Source organism: Urocitellus parryii, chromosome 1 (assembly GCF_045843805.1).
Source record: "Urocitellus parryii isolate mUroPar1 chromosome 1, mUroPar1.hap1, whole genome shotgun sequence".
NCBI lineage: Eukaryota > Metazoa > Chordata > Mammalia > Rodentia > Sciuridae > Urocitellus > Urocitellus parryii.
Window position 1 is genome coordinate 78,426,171 of NC_135531.1, and position 18,413 is coordinate 78,444,583.

The 18,413-nt window shown below is 36.8% G+C and overlaps 1 protein-coding gene across 7 annotated transcripts in view; it reads left to right on the forward strand.

Moving 5' to 3' along the window:
* Positions 1-18,413, forward strand: part of Cast (calpastatin) — a 112,691-nt gene that overhangs the window by 86,169 nt on the left and 8,109 nt on the right. For 6 of the 7 annotated variants that reach the window (XM_026385867.2, XM_026385866.2, XM_026385870.2 and 3 more), the window contains 9 exons: positions 3,198-3,281; positions 4,248-4,295; positions 5,389-5,484; positions 7,091-7,186; positions 10,867-10,968; positions 11,491-11,574; positions 13,684-13,734; positions 13,906-13,977; positions 18,138-18,236. In XM_026385867.2, the coding sequence (XP_026241652.2) occupies positions 3,198-3,281; positions 4,248-4,295; positions 5,389-5,484; positions 7,091-7,186; positions 10,867-10,968; positions 11,491-11,574; positions 13,684-13,734; positions 13,906-13,977; positions 18,138-18,236 (732 nt within the window). The remainder of the gene's footprint in view (positions 1-3,197; positions 3,282-4,247; positions 4,296-5,388; positions 5,485-7,090; positions 7,187-10,866; positions 10,969-11,490; positions 11,575-13,683; positions 13,735-13,905; positions 13,978-18,137; positions 18,237-18,413) is intronic. The other variant, XM_026385871.2, reaches the window with a different exon arrangement.

The following is an 18,413-nucleotide window of genomic DNA, read 5'->3' on the forward strand; positions in this document are numbered from 1 at the left end:
GAATGGAAGCAGGTATGGGGTAGGAAGGATTGTAGAATGTATTGAACATTATTACTCTGTGTACAACCAGAAGAATGAGAAGTAGTACTCTGAAAGCAAGGAAGGAAGAGAATCTATATATTTAAAAAGACTTAAAAGACTAAAAGACATAACTTTTTTTAAATTGATAAGACTAAGCTTAACTTAGTTTTATTAACCAAGTGTATACAAGAAATGCAGATAGATGATTAGCATAAACATCAGAGTGTCAGAGAAGGAAGGGTTTCTGACTAGGTTGGGCAAATGGTGGGATTTCTAGTGTGGTTGACAGTTTCACCATTTTACAAGGTGGTGTCGCAAAGTTATCACCTTAAAACAATGCATTATAGACTTTTGCAGGGTTTAAAAAATTTTTTCTGTCACTCTGTTTTGCAATAAAGCAGTTCAAAAAAGAAAAATAAAAATAAAAACAAAGCCATAATTATTAATTGGAGCTTCTGCACATTTAGAGCACAATGCCAATTCCTGTGCATCTCACCAGCCTCCAAGACCTTAACGAGCCTTCTGAGCCAAAGCAAGCTTGTATTTGGTATAGAAAAGTTTTGATATCAAATTGCAGTTGTTGGCCTGTAATCCCAGCAGCTCAGGAGGCTAAAATAGGAGGATCACAAGTTCCAAGCCAACCTCAGCAATTTAACAAGACCCTTAGCAACTTAGCAATATGAGAAAGGACTGGGGATGTGGCTCAGTGGTTAAGGACCCCTGGGTTCAGTCCCTGGTACCAAAAAAATAAATAAATAAAAACTAAAAATAAATAAATGACAATTTTTGTAGAAATTTTCAACTTGGTCTTTAAGGGGAAAAGAGAGTTCCCTGTGTTTGACAAGGCAGTGTCCTGTGGGAGATAGAGACACAACCTGGGATCCTCCTCCTCAGGAGCTCCACCCTATCTGCTTAGAAGGGGAGCTGGGGAGTGTGTTGTCACAATGCCTGGCCTCTGATGTCACTTCCTGTTCTGAGTCACCAAGGGAGTGGAGTCCCCCTAACTCTCAGGAACTCTCCTGGGTCGGGGACAGCGTGGTCCAAGATGGGCCAATTTCTAACTTCGACTTTCTTGGAGGGCTCACCAGCCACAGTGTGGCAGGATAAGTGTTATGAAAGTGAACATAAGGGAGCAGGAGAAGTAGTCCCTGTCCTCCAGGACCAAGTAATGTATCTGGAAGACAGGAAACTGATTACTACACTACAGAAGATGCACGTTGTTTGGATTAGTCAGACACAAACCTGTTGTCACAAGGAAAGGGTGGTCTTGCAGAATGCTGGGGGAGTTGGGAGGCTGGGTGGAGTCATGGTTCCACCACCTGAAGGCTGTGGCCAGAAGTGAATGCACTTTCACCTCAGGCTTTTTACAGATCATTAGAGTGATTTAATAAGAAATGTGGGAGGGAAGGCATAAACATAATATAAATTCTAGCACCAAAAGAGTCTTGCAGTGACTAAAACTAGATATAAAAAACGTAATTCATAAGGCAGAGTGGGTGGCTAGTACAGGGATACAAATGAATGTATTCAGTTTTCTCTAGAAAATCTTGGGGCAGCAGTAAGCTAAAATTCCAGTGAGAACAACTCTTCTACTCTTATGACATACTAGTTTTCCTTTTCACTCATATCCAAAACATAAATATTTCCTAAGAAGATCTTTCAATCCTCTAGATACTTCAGCTGAGTTTGTAGTACTTAATACAGATACTTTGCAGTAGTCTGAGGTTATGCTGAGGCTCCTGAAGGTGGCTACTGTCCACTGCCACTCCAGCACGTTCCGCACTAGACAGCTCTCTGTGGAAAGTACATAATACCTCAGAGGCAGGGACTAGGCCCCCCTGGTATTCTTATAACACAAATCAGACGTGTTTATTCTACATCAGTACCTAGTTACAAATCTCCCCCATTTTTACATGTGGTTATCTAGTCCATTGTTATTTCAGTTCAGTAGACCTTTTTGTTGTTGTTTTTCCAGTGCCTATTTGGTACAAACCACAGTATAGTCATTCAAGAATGTGAAGATCAAAGATGAAAAGAAAGTATCTAGCTGTGTGTATAACTCTCACTCCACAGCCTAGAGCAGTCTTGCTACACAGGGGCCCCTTGATCAAGTTCATGCAGGCTGTTATGGCCAGAGACCTCACTAATCCCTGGATTTGAGGGTACCACTGTGTAATAGAATTTTCTCCATATGCTACAGCAAAATAAAACTGGAACTGTTAAAAGAAATAGCAATAATTTTTTTAAAATTTTCATAATTTAAAAATGTTATCTAAAGAATAATAAAATTATAAAAACTTTAAAGCTTAGAATAGAGCCTGGCTCATTAAAAGTGCTTGAAAATTAATCAAAGACTAATCAATTAATGGAAAACTACACTCATAGGCTGAGATGTAGAAGGGGTCACTGGAGTGAGTTGGAATTTGCTCAGTGAATTTCCCTCTTGATTTGTGAACTAAATCCATGCCTTGATACAGATATAAAAATTATGACTTGTTGTGGAATGTTAGACTTCTTACCAGAAGATTAAGCTGTAAATGTTATGTCCCAGAAGTCGGTCTCCTGTAGAGCTATACTTTTATTTCTAGTACAGTTAGTTCTTTATAGGTCAGTAATGGCATGATGTCTTAGTGTTATTGAAGGAAGTTATTTTTAAAAAGTTAAAACCAATTATTCATGAATTGGCAGAGATTTGGGATTGGATGTTTCTCTCAATTCTGAAGTTTAGAGGTTTAGGATGAGAATTGATTTGTGCCCTCTCCCTTCCTTGGACAACTGCCTCATTGAGTAAGACAGATGAAGTTTATTAAAATAATTGCAGCTAACTTTGGCACTGCACTTAAACTGTCCAAGGATCTTTTCTTTACTCTTCTGTGGTGAGCCTTCAAGTCAGGGAGCTATGTAAGGATTATAGCAGCACATTTTACAGCTGAAGAAGGCGAACCAGAGAGAGGCTAGGTGGCTTCCTCAAGTCACAGAGCCTAAGAGCAGAGCAACGTGCTCCAGGACTCCTGGCTGTGTTGTGTTCACTGTCACCCTACTGCCTTGCTCATTACTGCTCACCAGAGCTCATGCTTTTTCTGATTTGGTGCTTTGGTAAATATACAGAGCAATGTCATCTCATTTTACACGCATCATCTAGCTTCTTCTTCTTTTTGTCTCTCTTTGGTCATCAGGCAAAAGCTAAAGAAGAAAAACAAGAGAAGTGTGGTGAGGATGACGAAACAGTCCCAACTGGATACAGATTAAAGCCAGTCACGGTAAAATTTTAGCTGCAGTGCTAAAAATTAAAGCAGCCGTATACTTCTGCCTTTGCATCATGTTCCTGTGTGTCCCTACCTTTGACACCAAGGAAACTTATGTTCAAGTTCAGATCTGGGCTTTGAGATCTCTGGATCCTTTCTCTTTAACTCTTTGCAGTTAAAAACCTTTTAAGGTTGGGTTTTCCTTCCTGGTTTCCTAAGTAGGGACCATTGGTCAGTAAAGTCCCACCAATTTAGTTATTTCAGCTACTAACAATGTTTGACACAGATCAGTAATAATTTTTTCTCTAACTGCTATGTGAATAAAAGCACCATCGATCTGCAAGTGGTAGACTTAAACATACAACTATTTAGCAGTATCCTTAGCATTAAGGTAGTTGTGTTGTTTTGGTCTGGGGTGAGGATGGTAGACTAACTCCTGTAATTACATTTGCAATTCATCTCTGGAAAACTTACATATTAAACACATGGTGGAAGATAATTGTTATTGTTATATGTCTTTTTATGGGAAGATTTTCTTATTTTAAGAAATGTCACAAATTGTATAACGTCATATTTAAGAAACTAAAAGCTATTTATCACAGGAATGGTATCTACCTCTTTACCCTGGGTTGGATATTTTTTAAAATTTCCATTTATGTGGATGTACTTTTCTTGCCAACGTCCTTTTAAAATGATTATTACTCTTCTATTTCCCAACAGATAGAAATGTTTTTCAGTAACTTTTAATAGTAAATGCACATCATATTTGGTAACATTTGGCATAATGATCTTTATATAGCTCAAGTCCTTTTGTATACTGTATAAAAAGTTAATAATCTAAAGCAAAACTTCACTCAAATATAAGAAAAAATAAGCTTACTCTCATATTCTGCATTTCTCAAAAACAAACTTAAACTTAATGGGACATGAAAGCAAAATTTACAATTTCATTTCCAGTGAATTTTTCATTTTTATTTATAGGATAAAGATGGAAATCTACTATTGCCAGAGCTTGAAGAAAAACTCAAGGTTAGAAAATAAGTCTTTTTTATACTTAAAAAACAACAGACATTTAAGTATAAAATAAGGTAATTTTAACAAATATATTTTACTATGGAGTCTTATTGCCAACTTAGTATAGAGGGGGAACTGCAGATGATAACACTTGGCTGATACCTCTGACTCCTTTTCATGTATTTTAATGATTATTTTCTGCATGAATTATTAGTAGATGATAAGTTTCTAAGATTTTCATTGAATATTAGGAGCTCTGATGCCTTAGATGAGATTAAGTTGCACTTACTTTAGAATTTGATCTAGACCCATCAAATTCCCCTATTCTATATTGACTTAAGTTGGTAACATTGTCATGATAATTCTAATTAGCAGCATTTATAAACCACTTACTTTGTGTTCAAAACTGTAACAAATGCATTCTTGTGAGATTTTGAGTCCTCACTGCATGAAGAAGTATCATCATTTTCATTTGACAGTGAGGAAATGGACAGAGAGAGAGAGAGAGTTACAAGCTAGAACACAGCAAGGCTAACACTGCAAGCTCAGGCTGTCCCTGGTGGGACCCAGCGTCTGAATGACATGCCCTGCCATCACAGGCTACTGCTGTTAGTTGACATCTCTACAAGGTCTAAATTAGTAATACCACCGCCCCTGAAACAACCAGGTTAACATAACTTTGCTGCCAGAAAGCCACAAAGACATGGCAAAGGAGTATGTGATGTGTTTTTCCGACTTAGGTAGAAAAGAAGTGACTCGGAAATAAGAGCACAGTAATCACATTTGAAAAATCTATCTAGATCTTCATTGGGGAGAATGGGAAATTCTATTTGAGCAAAATTTTTCTGAAATTGATACATCAGGAAAACTTTTGATTAAGTAAGCCATTAACAGTAGTATTGAGCTATTTAGGGTTTCTTATTTTGTTGTGACTTTTCCTTACTTGATCAATGAAACATATACCCCCTATAAGTTAGCTTTTGGTTTTAGGTCCTAAAATGTAGTCATCCTACTATGTGTTAGCCAGCAGAAAAATATTGCTCTATGAAAACATTTTTTACAAAGTAGAAACAGTTGCTTCATAATATACAATGTTCCTATGTTACAGCCCCTCAGTGAATCAGAACTCATTGCTGAACTTTCAGAAGATTTTGGCCGGTCTAAATCTAAAGAAAAACAATCAAAGCCAACTGAGAAAACAGAAGTATGTTTCTGAAAATATAAATCTCTACTTTTGAAGGGTTTTATGTTTTGTTAATTTTAAAATATGTGAAATCAGAATGATTTGACCATGATGGAGTGGATAAGCTCATTATACCATCTTTTTTACGTGCAGTTTTCGTCTTATCTTTTCCTAGATATGTTTTCTTTAACCAAACAAACCCTGAAATTCTTGCAATTTAAGACCTGCAATTATTCCTTCAGGGTGCTCTCGAATACATACTTTGATCCATTGACAGGGGTTCTATTCTGTTTCTGTAACTTACCTAATGTTGTTATCATCTCTCCCCTTGGGTCTCAAATGGCTTATTTTTTCATTTTCCTTCCTGTCTGTCCTACATGTCCACCAAAATTATTCTTTCTAAAGCATATTTGTAGTCAAATCATATCCCTGCTCCCACCAGGGGGCTTCCTATTCCCTACAAAAGAAAAGTTCCTACTGATGTGTTGTTGCCCAAGCTTCCTTTCCCAGTTTCCCCAATCACTCAACAGTAAGTACATCTGTCTCCATGGTTTTCTTCATTTGCTTTCTTCCGCTGGGAATAGCCTTTCCTCCTAATTCTAGATCACCTGAAGTCTATTATGTGTTAGCCAGCAGAAAAATATTGCTCATTCTTCTAAGTCTCTGCTAAAACATGGCCTTTATCTCTTGTCTTCCCCTTGCTTAACCATACCATCCTTCTAACCTGTGTGAAGGGTGCAGCATGGCAGGGAATCCTGCCACTCCTTTTTTTACCCCTAAAGCATTGATAACAAACAGGTTTTTAGTATGGGTCCTTCTCCAACTCTAACATTGAACATGCAGTTTAAAACAGGAAGTTTCTTAAAAGAAGAGATCATGAAATAGATTATCTGCTGAGTACTTTGCATAGAGGACAGGCTCCCATAAATGCCTGGATTTGAAATTTGACTCCTGTAGTAAGATATGATACAGTTCTCAAACATCACCTAGAGGTTTATTAAAACATGATTTATTAGCCTTTCCCTCCCAAAATTTCTAATTAGTACATTGGAGGCCCAAGAATCTGCATTTCTAACAAGTTGCCTGATAGTACTGAGGCTGTTAGTCCAGGGACTATTCTGAGGTCACTATTACTCCCTGTACATGTAACTGTTTATAGTTTATAATGTGCCCTTAGATTTACCATTTTATGTAAGATTCTCTTGTATTACATAATATGCATATTTTATTCTTATATATTGTGTTGTGACAAACAATACAAATAATAGCAATAATCACTCAAATTTGTTGAGTTTGCTGTGTTTCTAGGTACTGTGGGTTACACTTCACCTGTGTTATCTCATTTAAGCCTCTTTATCAACCCTTGAGATGTAGGTACTGTCATTGTTCTCATTTTGCAGATGTGGAAACTGAGTCTCAGAGAGGTTTAACAACCTACCTGAGGTAAGAGGTAAAGTGAAGTTAAGATAATGATTACTAAAGAATTTCAATGTGCCTAGATTACACACTTTTGGAAAATCTTTAGGCATTCAAGAGACTCATACTCATATGATACTGCAGTGTCCTGTTGCTCCATCATTGACCAGTTATTTCTAAAGTTAGTCAAAGAACCTGTTTGTTTCCCCAGAAAGATAAGGTTGCTGCCCCCACCACTGTGGCAGAGACTGTGTCTCGAACCTCTATGTGTAGTATACAGTCGGCACCACCCAAGCCAGCTTCCGTGGTAAGTGATTCTCTGGGACTCATTTTCTTTCTATCAGTCTCTGCTATGCATTATCATCAAATCATTGTATTCTGAGAAAATAAACAAAATATGATTTAATTATACTATTGAAAATTCAAGCTAGATTTAAATTTTTAATTAAATTGTTGCAAGCTGTATTTTTCTTTCACCTTCTGAAATTATTTCTATTTCTTTGGCTAATATTTTCGTCCTGCTTACTCACTGTCCTATGTCTTTCAAGCCTATTTGGAATTTGACAGATAGCCAATGCCACTTTTCTTACTGACTCCTGATGGAATAACTTCCAACAAAATCATTATGATTTCACTCCACTGTCTCAACCAGAAGAGGAAAGATTGACTCAATTCCCTTTCATTTCCTTCTTCATTTCTTGCCTCCTCCTCATGCTCTAATTTTTTGTATGAAGTATGATATTTAACTAATTGAGTCTTTGTTTACTTTTGATTTCAATGGATTTTGTTTCCATTAAGTGATGATAGAATCTGATTCAGACAATAGCATCTCTATTAGCGACTAAGTCAATCTATACTGTGAAGAGCTAACATGGGTCACCAACAATGCCGTTGTTCTAGATGCTTGGCAATATCTTCTCATTGAATTTTCATAAGCACACTGTAAACCCTGTTCTGATCATCTTTCCATAATAGAGGAGAGAAATGGGACTTTGAGTTGACCTTGAGAAACCCATCTAACATTTTAGAGCCTCGACTGAGATGAGAGCTATGGCCCTTGCTTTCAGCTACGGTACAGTTTGTTCATATTTATACGGAAAAGGGCAGAGGAAACATGAGTGAAAGAGCCCCTCTTCATGGGAGTTAGGAAAGACTTTTGAGTGAAGGGCAAAGTCACACTGGAAAATGGAAGTAGCACCATTTTCCAGGGAGACCAGTCAACCAGGATAGACCAACAGAGACATCTGGAGCCCCTGGTCTGCTTGGGATGTGCACATCCATTTGTTTGAGAAAAGTGGAGTGAGGGGTCTTGAAGCAAGTGAAACATAAGTATCTTGAATGCTGTGTACTGACCACTTCCTGTCAAGGAAGAGCTTGGTGTCAACTACAAATCCCCCAGTCCAGGGTCTCCCTCCTGCCTTTATAAATGGGACTTGATTCCCATTTATAAAGGCAGGAAGGAGACCCTGGTGTTAGTTTTTGAGTGTTGGTTTTTGAGGCTTCTACCAGCTTACATTGTCAGGCCACCGGCCACAGGGGTAAGGAATAGGAAAGGAGAAGTGAATCCAGGAAGAGTCCAGTGACCAGCAGTGGAAGCAAAGATGGTTATTGGAATCAAAAGGACAATAGCCATATTCCAGAGCAGAGCTCTTGTGAAAAACCTTGAGCCACCAAGTGTGACTGCCAGGGAAAGCATTATGGGACTCAGACAGTTTCTTCCCAACTTGACCCTGACTACATAGTTGAGAGTTGAGTTTTTAGTGAGCAAAAAGGAACAAAAATGTTACCTTCCCAGACCTCCTTTCCTAGGCCTCCACCCTGTCAACTCAGGCAACAGTTGCCAAGGTTTCCGTCAGTGAGGCAGTTGGCATTTCTGGGATTGTGACACCCTTGGGAGCCAGAAAGAATAGCAGCAAAGTGTGATAAAGGTCAGAAGACCTCAGAAAGCATGAGGATTAGTGAGTGAAGGAAAGACAACCAGCAGAAGGAAATGGATGTGAGTCTAGGATGGTTCTTTTGTGTATAAAAAGAAAATTTACTAAGGATATTCAGAAACCTGAGTACTCATTTCTGAATTTGACACGAAATACTACAGAAATGGAATTTGTAGTCCTTAGTCCTGTTTTCAGTTTCCTTCAGTCCTAAGACTGTTCTCCTTGCTTTTCTTTTAACTCTGTTTCAGTAATTTCTTAAACCCAATGTGGGAGAAGGGTACAGGTTTGGGAAGCAGTGGTTTCCAAAGGTCCCACAAGACTTAGTATGACAAAACAGAAGTATATTGTGAGCAGGTGTCTCAGATACCAAGCCAGATTTCCTGGATGAGATCTGGGTACTAGTGCAACTCTTAGGAATTAAGTATAATACCAAGAGTTTAGTTTGTTTTTTTTTTTTTCCCCCTCCTGGAAATAAAATCTATTCAACATTCAGCCACAAGGTGGCAGAAAATTACTTTCCTCTTGGTCTTCCTTTCCTCATTGGTGACTTATAGCACACTTTAGCAGAAAAAAAATATTTTTTTGTAATGATGATGATTAAGATATATAAAACAGAAGGACACTTTTTGATAATTTTATATATTTATTTATTTTGTAGTTGCAGATGTATAGAATGCTTTTATTTTATTTGTTTTATTTTTATGTGGTGCTAAGGATGGAACACAGTGCCTGAATCATGTGTGACAATGATTCAGTGGCTCTGCCACTGAACTACAGCCCTAGCCCCATTTTTTGGTAATATTAAAATCATTCCTCCAGCTGGGTTTGTGGCTCAGTGGTAGAGTGGTAGAGTACCTAGCAGGTGCGAGGTCCTGGGTTCAATCCTCAGAACCACATATAAATAAATAAATAAATAAATAAATAAAGGTATTGTGTCCAACTACCTTTATTTTGTTTACCTTTATTTTTTAAAAAATAGATCATCAGTGTGAGGTGAGAGATTTACTCTGAGGGGCTGGAGATATAGCTCAATTGGTAGAGTGCTTGCCTAGAATGCTTCAATTCCCAGCACCACACACAAAAAAAAAAGCTTATAGTAAGAATAAATTATGAGACTATTCAAACCAAAGGCTTCTGTGCCTTTGCTTGACCAAGATCATCAGTTGATATTGCAACTCAGTACCACACGATTGAAATGACAATTCAATGAATGGCACTTATCCCCATTACGTATTAACCATTCTATTTTATAGTCTATATATTAAAAAAATAAGCCCTGGCCATAAAATATTCCACTGATTTTTCATAAGTCACCTAATGTACAGATAACAACCCATTGTTTAGAAAAGCCAGACCTAGTTCGTCTTTTAACTCAAACATGTGTTCCTCTTTATTTTCCATTTACATCTTTTATGTTTTGTGTTCATCTTTTCACTTTAAATACCACCATGACCAGAGCTCATGACATCATGTGGGAGCATATTTTATTTTTGATTACTGGACCACAGATGGACAGTTTTCATTGTGCTGCTCAGGTTAATTGGTCACAGCAGGGTCACCTGAACCATCGGTGATCCACAGGAACTGCAGAAGCTACATAGGTATACCTCCGTACCTCCTGGACTGGCCATCTAACTCACAGGAAGTAGGAAAGGAAGTTCTCCTATAGGATTCTGAAAATCTTTTCTGTGCAGTCTTTACAATGAACTCCACAGTAACTCCTTCTGTCTTCTTTACTGATTTTTCAGTTCCTCTTACTTTCCTTATATTTCTTATTTCTGAACCAAAATTCTGGCTAGATCTTGCAAATTTCTGGCCAATATGTAAGTTCCACACATGTGAGGTTGTATGGAAGAAACTTGTTATAATTTTTAATCTTTTAAGTTTACTAAATATTGATTCTAATTCAATTGATAACTGAAATTGTTACAAAATAACGTGTGCTTCTTATCTAGGCCTGAAATAAGGACTTGCCATTCTGGATTGTTTGAGAGTCTGTTTTTAAAGAAAATCACTATCTACCTACTTAACATATCCGCCTGTGTTTTTTTAGAAAAGCATGGTGCCAGATGATGCTGTAGAAGCCTTAGCTGGTAGCCTGGGGAAAAGGGAAGCAGATCCAGAAGGTGGAAAACCTATAGTAGATAAAGTCAAGGTAATAAATAGCAGCTCTGACACATCTAGAAAGAACTGCCATTGACCAAACCCCCAATGAGTTAGTCATTTGGTCTCTTTTAAAAAACACGTTATTCATAAAACATGTCCAATTGGCTTTCTCGATTACTATGCCTGTTCTGTCAATAAACTAAACCAGAAGAAGCTCCAGTGTTTAACTCCCACAGTGAATGGACAGCATGCATATGTCCAAGCTCTTTGAGTTTCACCTTTGCATTCCCATGGCTGCCTTCCCATTGCTGAGAACTTGTGTGAAGTGGCAGCTGCCTGCTGCTCCTTGCAATCTGCACTCAGCCCGGCAGCCTGTGTGGTGGTGCCTGTACCTGCTAAGCTTGGATGTGGTGTTAGAAATTGGGTTGCTGGAGGAACTCTCCATGTATGGTCATATATATACTGGAATATAATGACATTTGTTTACCTCAAATTTAGTCACTCTATCCCAGGTATCCAATGTGTAGGAAGAAAATATATTAACTATGCAAATGGTATGATTTTTATTTAGGAGAAAGCCAAAGAAGAAGATCGTGAAAAACTTGGTGAAAAAGAAGAAACTATTCCTCCTGATTATAGGTTAGAGGAGGTCAAGGTAAACAGGCTGGAATATTTTCTTATTTTAATTCATTCTGGATTTCTTAAACATAATGAAGGGATGTGGAATAGACCTGGAATATTAAGATCTTATTTTCTAAAATTTCAAACACTCGCTGTATTAGTCCACAGATATCATGTTAGAAAACCAGAAATGAAGCTAAAATATTTCTAAATGAGACTTCAATCCAGCCTTAAGTGAAAGAAATCTATTGGCACTGCTACCCAAAGTTATCTCCTTTATATACCTGATTTATTATAGTGCAGAAATACAGGAAACCTTAGGCAGATAGTAATACCAGAATGAAGAGCAGATACTTACTATGAGGAAAAATTTGTGACTCTAAGATAAAGTCAAAAAACTGAGAGCCTGTTTGTCATCAAGTAAAGTGATAAAACTGACCCATTTCTTTTATGTTGCAAGAACAGATTATACAGAATAAGCATGAGAGAGAAAGACCCCATTAGGAATCTCATAGATTAAGTGTGGTCACTTAAGCAGGGCAGGTGTATGGACAAATGTCAGCCATCTTTATAACATAACACTACTTAAAAGAAGGTGCAACTAAACTATTAACAATTACAGGAAGTTCATCCACATGCACTGCTACGTTTATTCAGCAACTTGGGAGCTATACTGATTGAAAGTTTTTTCTAGACACCTTTATTCTGCTGGCTTTCTGCATTTCACAATGCAACTGAAACCGTGGCATTTCTCTTAATTTGAGCTTATTTGTATGTTGCTTTGAAAATTCTTAGAGAGCGTCTTCAGAGCTACATGTCTGTCTCCACAGATAGAAGCCAGTAGAAGCCAGCCCGGTGCAGTTAACTTGCTCTGTAGTAGGTGTTAACTTACTGCCTTCTCTGAAATTTAGTAGCAGCATTTAAGTGATGAGCTTTCCCTTACCACTCTGTTCAGTGGTGGTTTCATCCTCTTCTGAATTTAGCTCACACATCATTACTTACCTTCTTCTTTATAACGTTTCCAGGTGTTGGCTTGATCTTTTGTTTAAATAATACACCTTTATTCATCCACCTTAATTACATAAGGTCGCTTCAGTGAAAGTCAGCTCCTGAAGGCAGATCTCAAGTTTCCCATTCCAGACACTCGATGATGGGGTGATAGAAGATTTATTCAATTTGAGTGTGGAACAGAAAGGTCCCCAGGGTCACGGATATCACTTGGGACATTTATTACCTTTGCAGCTAAGGGATGGTGGATAACAAGCCCTGGTTCTGCTTTCGCTCCTAATGGAAGAAGGGTCAGAAGGTACAAGTGGACTACAGAGGAAATGGAAAGGGATAAAGGAGTTTGTGTTTTTCATGAGGGAAGCAGATGCTATCTCTAAATCACATTTTAAATACAAAAACCAAAATAAATAAAACCACCTTGAACAGTTTTTCAGGCGATATCTTCATATATAACCTTGGGCTTTATTTGTGTGTGCGTGTACATGGATAAATGAGATTTACCATTAATTTATAGATCATCTTTTCCTGAAGAGTCCTAAATGCTCTATCAGTTTTTTCTTATTATACTTGGAGTCATTTAAAGCACGGTATAATTTGAGCCTTAAATTTTAAACACTCACCGCTAATCTAAGCTTCCTGAAGTTTGGTTGGGACTTCATGCTTTTTTTCTAATGTATTCTTAGTGCTTAAGGCCCATTATCAATGCTTGTTTGTTGTATGCATGCTTTATGAAGTTAACCTGAATTTTCCAGGCAACTCCTGCAAAGCCCATCCCCAGGTAGGCAAGGGACTAATTTGTTATGTCCTGTAAATCCCTGTCACAACCCCATACATCACATTACATTGACTGTTCGTGTGTTTTTTCTCCTGTGCCTACTCTCTGGGCCTCTGGGGCCATAAGCCATGTGTAATCAGGTGTGCAAACCCCATGCCTTGGGAATACCTGGTGCATGTGAGCTGACTGTTGGCATGAACTAATTAGAGTGTGTTCTCTAGTGAGAGAATTTGTTTCCTGAAATGTTAACTCTAATTTAATGTGTACAACATTAGGTATATTGATCCCTTGCAATGTGTATAGATTTCATATTTGGGATAAAGTGTGAAATGATTCATTTCCATGTTTCCCCCTGAATAGGATAAAGATGGAAAACCACTCCTGGCTAAAGAGCCCAAGGAACAGCTTCCGGTAAGCAAATCAGTTTTCTTTGAGTATATCTGTCTCCTTTTGGTCCTGATTGATAGTTTGGGAGAAAGGGAGAGTTTTCCTTTTAGTGAGTTGATCAGTATGCAATAGTGACTGCCTTTTCAAGAGGAGACAGATGTCACTAGTGTTGATCTCATTTCCTGGTTCTTGCAGCCCATGAGCGACGAGTTCCTTCTCAATGCTTTGTCTGAGGACTTCGCTGGTAACCCGGACATTTCCTCTCTTGTAAGTTTGAAACTTCTGGTTTATTTTTGGCAGAAATAAATGGAAACTTGTAACTAGAATCTGACTTGGAAGCTGAGGAAAGGATCACAAAATTTATGGTCCTCAACACACTGTAACCATTAAAAATGTATCACACCTGAAACATTGTTCTGAACAGTGGATGATTTCAACAGTCTAACTAATTGGACCAATGAGTATTTACTATGTTAAGTATCTATATGAAAAGAGAGTTTAAATTTGAGTTTCTCTAAAATCACTTCTCAGACCACTTTACCTGTCATTTCTGTAATTTATCATTTTCCAAATTGCCTCCTAAGGAAACTTAGCTCCATATGGAATAGATAGTCTCTCAAAGGGAATGTTGCTGAACAAATTGGACAATGTTGGTAATGTCAAACAGGCTTTTCTACTGTAGGATTTTCATGGCATTTTATATGTGAACATATAAGTCTGTTAGAGTTCCTATTTAAGTAACTTATGTGGCCTGGTATATCTATTTACAGCTAACTCAGCTACTTAAATCACTGAATGTATTGTTAGCAGTCAGTTGAAAAGCAAATTAAGAAGCTCTCTTGTGTGGATGATGACAAAGAAAACATATCAGTTGGAAAGCAGAAGGAGAAAAAATAAAGATTCCTTGGCATGATCTGAAGTTCTGCAGCTGCTAAAGCAATAAGCCCTTTGAGAAGAGGCCACTGAGCAGTGTGCGCTCCTCACAGTGCCCCTAGGAGAACATCATGACATGCTGTCACCCCATCCCATGACCTTCCTCTCATCATGAGTGTAAGCAGGACACATCACAGACAGGCACCTCCAACCTGGCTGTAAGATATGGGGAAAAGTACAAAAGGAACAGTGTCCTGGGGATATGAAATCATCCCATCACAGTAATTCAGAACACATGAGCCAGGTGTGGGAAATGGGCCTTACTTCCTTTCAACATAGTATTATTATTATTATTATTATTATTACCATAGTCAGGGTTTCTCCCTTTTAGGAATTCAATGATTTGCAAATTGTAACATTGAATTTATATGACCTCCTCACCCTAAGAAGTTGTCTAAGCAAAGACATGATTTGAGATAAAAAATAAAATGGACAAACTAGAAAACTCTTTGGGGAACAGTCCCAAGAACACTGGGGGAAACATACCATATACTGGCTCATAGTAGTCCAATGTACAAGACTACTGTATATATCATGTTCTTTGATCATAATAAAACAGAACAGAAATAGAATATTTAAAATATTCCCCTAAGTGACAGAAATCAAGTAGTAAATTCAAAATAGATTATCTTAAAAAAAAAATCGAAGAGCCAGGCATATGGTGTCACATGCCTGTCAATCCCAGCAGCTAGGGAGGCTGTGGCAGGAGGATGGTGAGTTCTAAGCAAGCCTCAGCAATTTAATAATTCCCCAAGCAACTTAGCAAGACCCTGTTGCAAAATAAAATATAAAAAGAGCTGGGTATATAGCTCAGTGATTAAGTACCCTGGGTTCAATCCCCAGTACCAAGAAAAAAAAAATCAAGAAGACATTACAAATTAAAAGACTTTTCGAAGCAACCAAAGCAGTACTCATGAGATGTATTTATTGTCATAAATGCCTTTTTCAATAACAGAGAAAGAAAAACTTGATAAACCAAAAGTTTGTTGAATTTTAAATTTAAGTAGCTAAAAGCTGTAGTAACATGACCACCCAAAAGACTCACCAACCTAGGAGCAGAGGAAGCAAAGGACTCGTAATAACAGGTGAAAGCAGCAGCATAAGTGACAGCTTGAAGTGGTTGTTTCTTCCGAAAAAAAAACTAATACATTACAAAACACCAGCAAATCAAAAAGAGGAAAATATTGTGCAGGTCTGGGGATGTGGCTCAAGCAGAAGCACACTCGCCTGGCATGCGTGGGGTGCTGGGTTCCATCCTCAGCACCACATAAAAAATAAAATAAAGATATTGTGTCCACCAAAAACTAAAAAATAAATATTAAAATTTCTCTCTCTCTCTCTCTAAAAAAAAAGATTGTGTAAATAGAATGAAATTTTAAAGTGAGGACAAGGTAACAATCAGCGTTAGAGATCAACCTAATTATTGATAGTTCAAAGCCAATCCCCAGTTGATTTTTATGGATGTCTATAAAGCACTGGCAGGTATAAAAGAAGAAGGTCTTTAAAAAGTACAATCCATTGTGAAAGTAGGAAATCAGGAACAAGTAAAAGTAACAATCAGTACACAAAATTATTAGTAATCACTACATATAACGGTTTTCTACTGAGATAACAAACAAAAATACAAAATAAAACAATTCATAAAATTTGAACAAAGGAAAACTGAATAAGAGATTAGACCTGTCCCCCAGGTTACTCCTGCCAGAGCTCTAGAGATAACTCTTTTACATGTTTAACACTCAGGTAGTTTCCAGGTGATGAATATGTCATGAAAAAGATAGTGTTATACATGCTTGCTTCTACAGGGATTATGGTCCAAATCTTAAAGCTTCACTGAATATAGCAATATCATCCAAAGGCACTTAAATTTTTAGGTATACAAAGATTACTAGGATGAACTATAACAAGTTTTTAAAGTAGTCACTAGCTTTTATCATAAGTTAAGCATTCATCAGATGTGGTGACTCACACCTGTAATCCTAGTGCCCTGGGAGGCTGAGGCAGGAGGATTGCAAATTCAAGGCCAGCCTCGGCAATCTAGCAAGGCTCTAAGTAACTTAGCAAGACCCTGTCTCAAAATAAAAAAAAATTAAAAACATCATTGAACCCAGGGGCACTGAGTCATTCATTTACTCACAGGAAAAGCATAGAGAAACAATCAAGTAATTATGTTCATATAAAAGATATATTTGGAAATTTACATACATTCATGTTTTAATTAAAAACCTAGAAAGGATAGGTAATCCCTTAATGTGTTACACAGTATCTATTTAATTTCAGTAATCATATATTAAATATCAAACTGATTTCATTTCCCTTAAAAACTATGAAAATTTGATTTTATAGTCATTTCTGTATAATTTATGGAGGAATAATGACAGATTAAAAAATAACACATTAAAAAGGTACACTTGTGTATACTTGTAACTATGACTATTTGTATATAACATTTGTAGATGACATTATATATGCTATGAAATAGATTAGATAATAAAACAGGCAACAGATTAGATAATAAAAGTGCTATAAGATGTTAGATTTATGTGAAGAAAAAAATAATTGAACAGAAAAATAAAGACACAAAAATGGAAAACTATATGTCTAAGACAGTTACCTAAATATCTAAAAGAATGTTTATAATTACTTCAAGTCATTTTATATGTATTAATTTGTTTTTAAAATAGCAATAAGGTACTTTCTGTAACTTGAATTATTCTAAAATATATTTGGAAAGTAAATGTATAAAAATATGAAAAACCAAAGTATGGAAAACTTCTTTTCAGTATTTTTATGGAAGATTAATACAACTGAACACTAGCATATGTTATACAGTAATCATGTCTCTTATTTATGATTCAGAGAGTAAACATGGCTTAAGTCAGTGAAAGAAAATTCAAAAGTGGACATAAATGACAAATTTAGTATATTGTTTAAAATAAAGTGAGAAGAAATTATTTCAGAAAGTTTCTGGAATGATTATCCAACATTCAGGAAAAATATTAAACTGTAACTTTACACCATATATTGTAATATTTAAACAACAGTTTTGCATCATATTACATGTATTGTAGTATCAGAAACACACTCATTCATTAGTTTTTAGCAACACAAACTCCTAGCAACTCTGAGAGGGCAATTGGGTGGAATATAGCCAGCACTATAAACACTCACTTCTAAAGCTTAGTTAGATCGTTTGTTGCCAAAAACTTGAAAACATTTGAACAACGTAAGTACAAAGGGAAGTATATAAACAAACTCCAGAACTTTAAGTCATTATTGAACAGTTAATATTTAGAATAATAAATATGACTACAAAATAGAAAATAGTATAAAATAATGCTTTAGAGATGAAATGGAAAAAATTGCTTTTAAGTTGTGTTGCTCTGCATGTATTTGAATCAAGAGAATGAACAGTCATAAGAGCTATCTTCAAAGCCTTGTGGGCATGATTTTATATGTAACATATTACTGACAAAAAATTTTTTTCATAAAAGGAATTTGCAGATGATAAACTTTCTGCTGTCATCTCAGAAGTGGTTTCCCAAACGCCAGCTTCAGCCACCCACCCTGCAAAGCCCCCACCTGACAATTTGGTAAGCAACTTATCTTATTTGGAACACTTATGTATACTTGTAACTATGACTATTTGTATGTAACGCATTGCAGATGACATTATATATGCTATGTATATTATTGGCAGCAGATTAGAAAGTAAAAGGGTGCTATAAGATGTTAGACTGATATAAAGAAAAATAATTGAATAGAAAAAT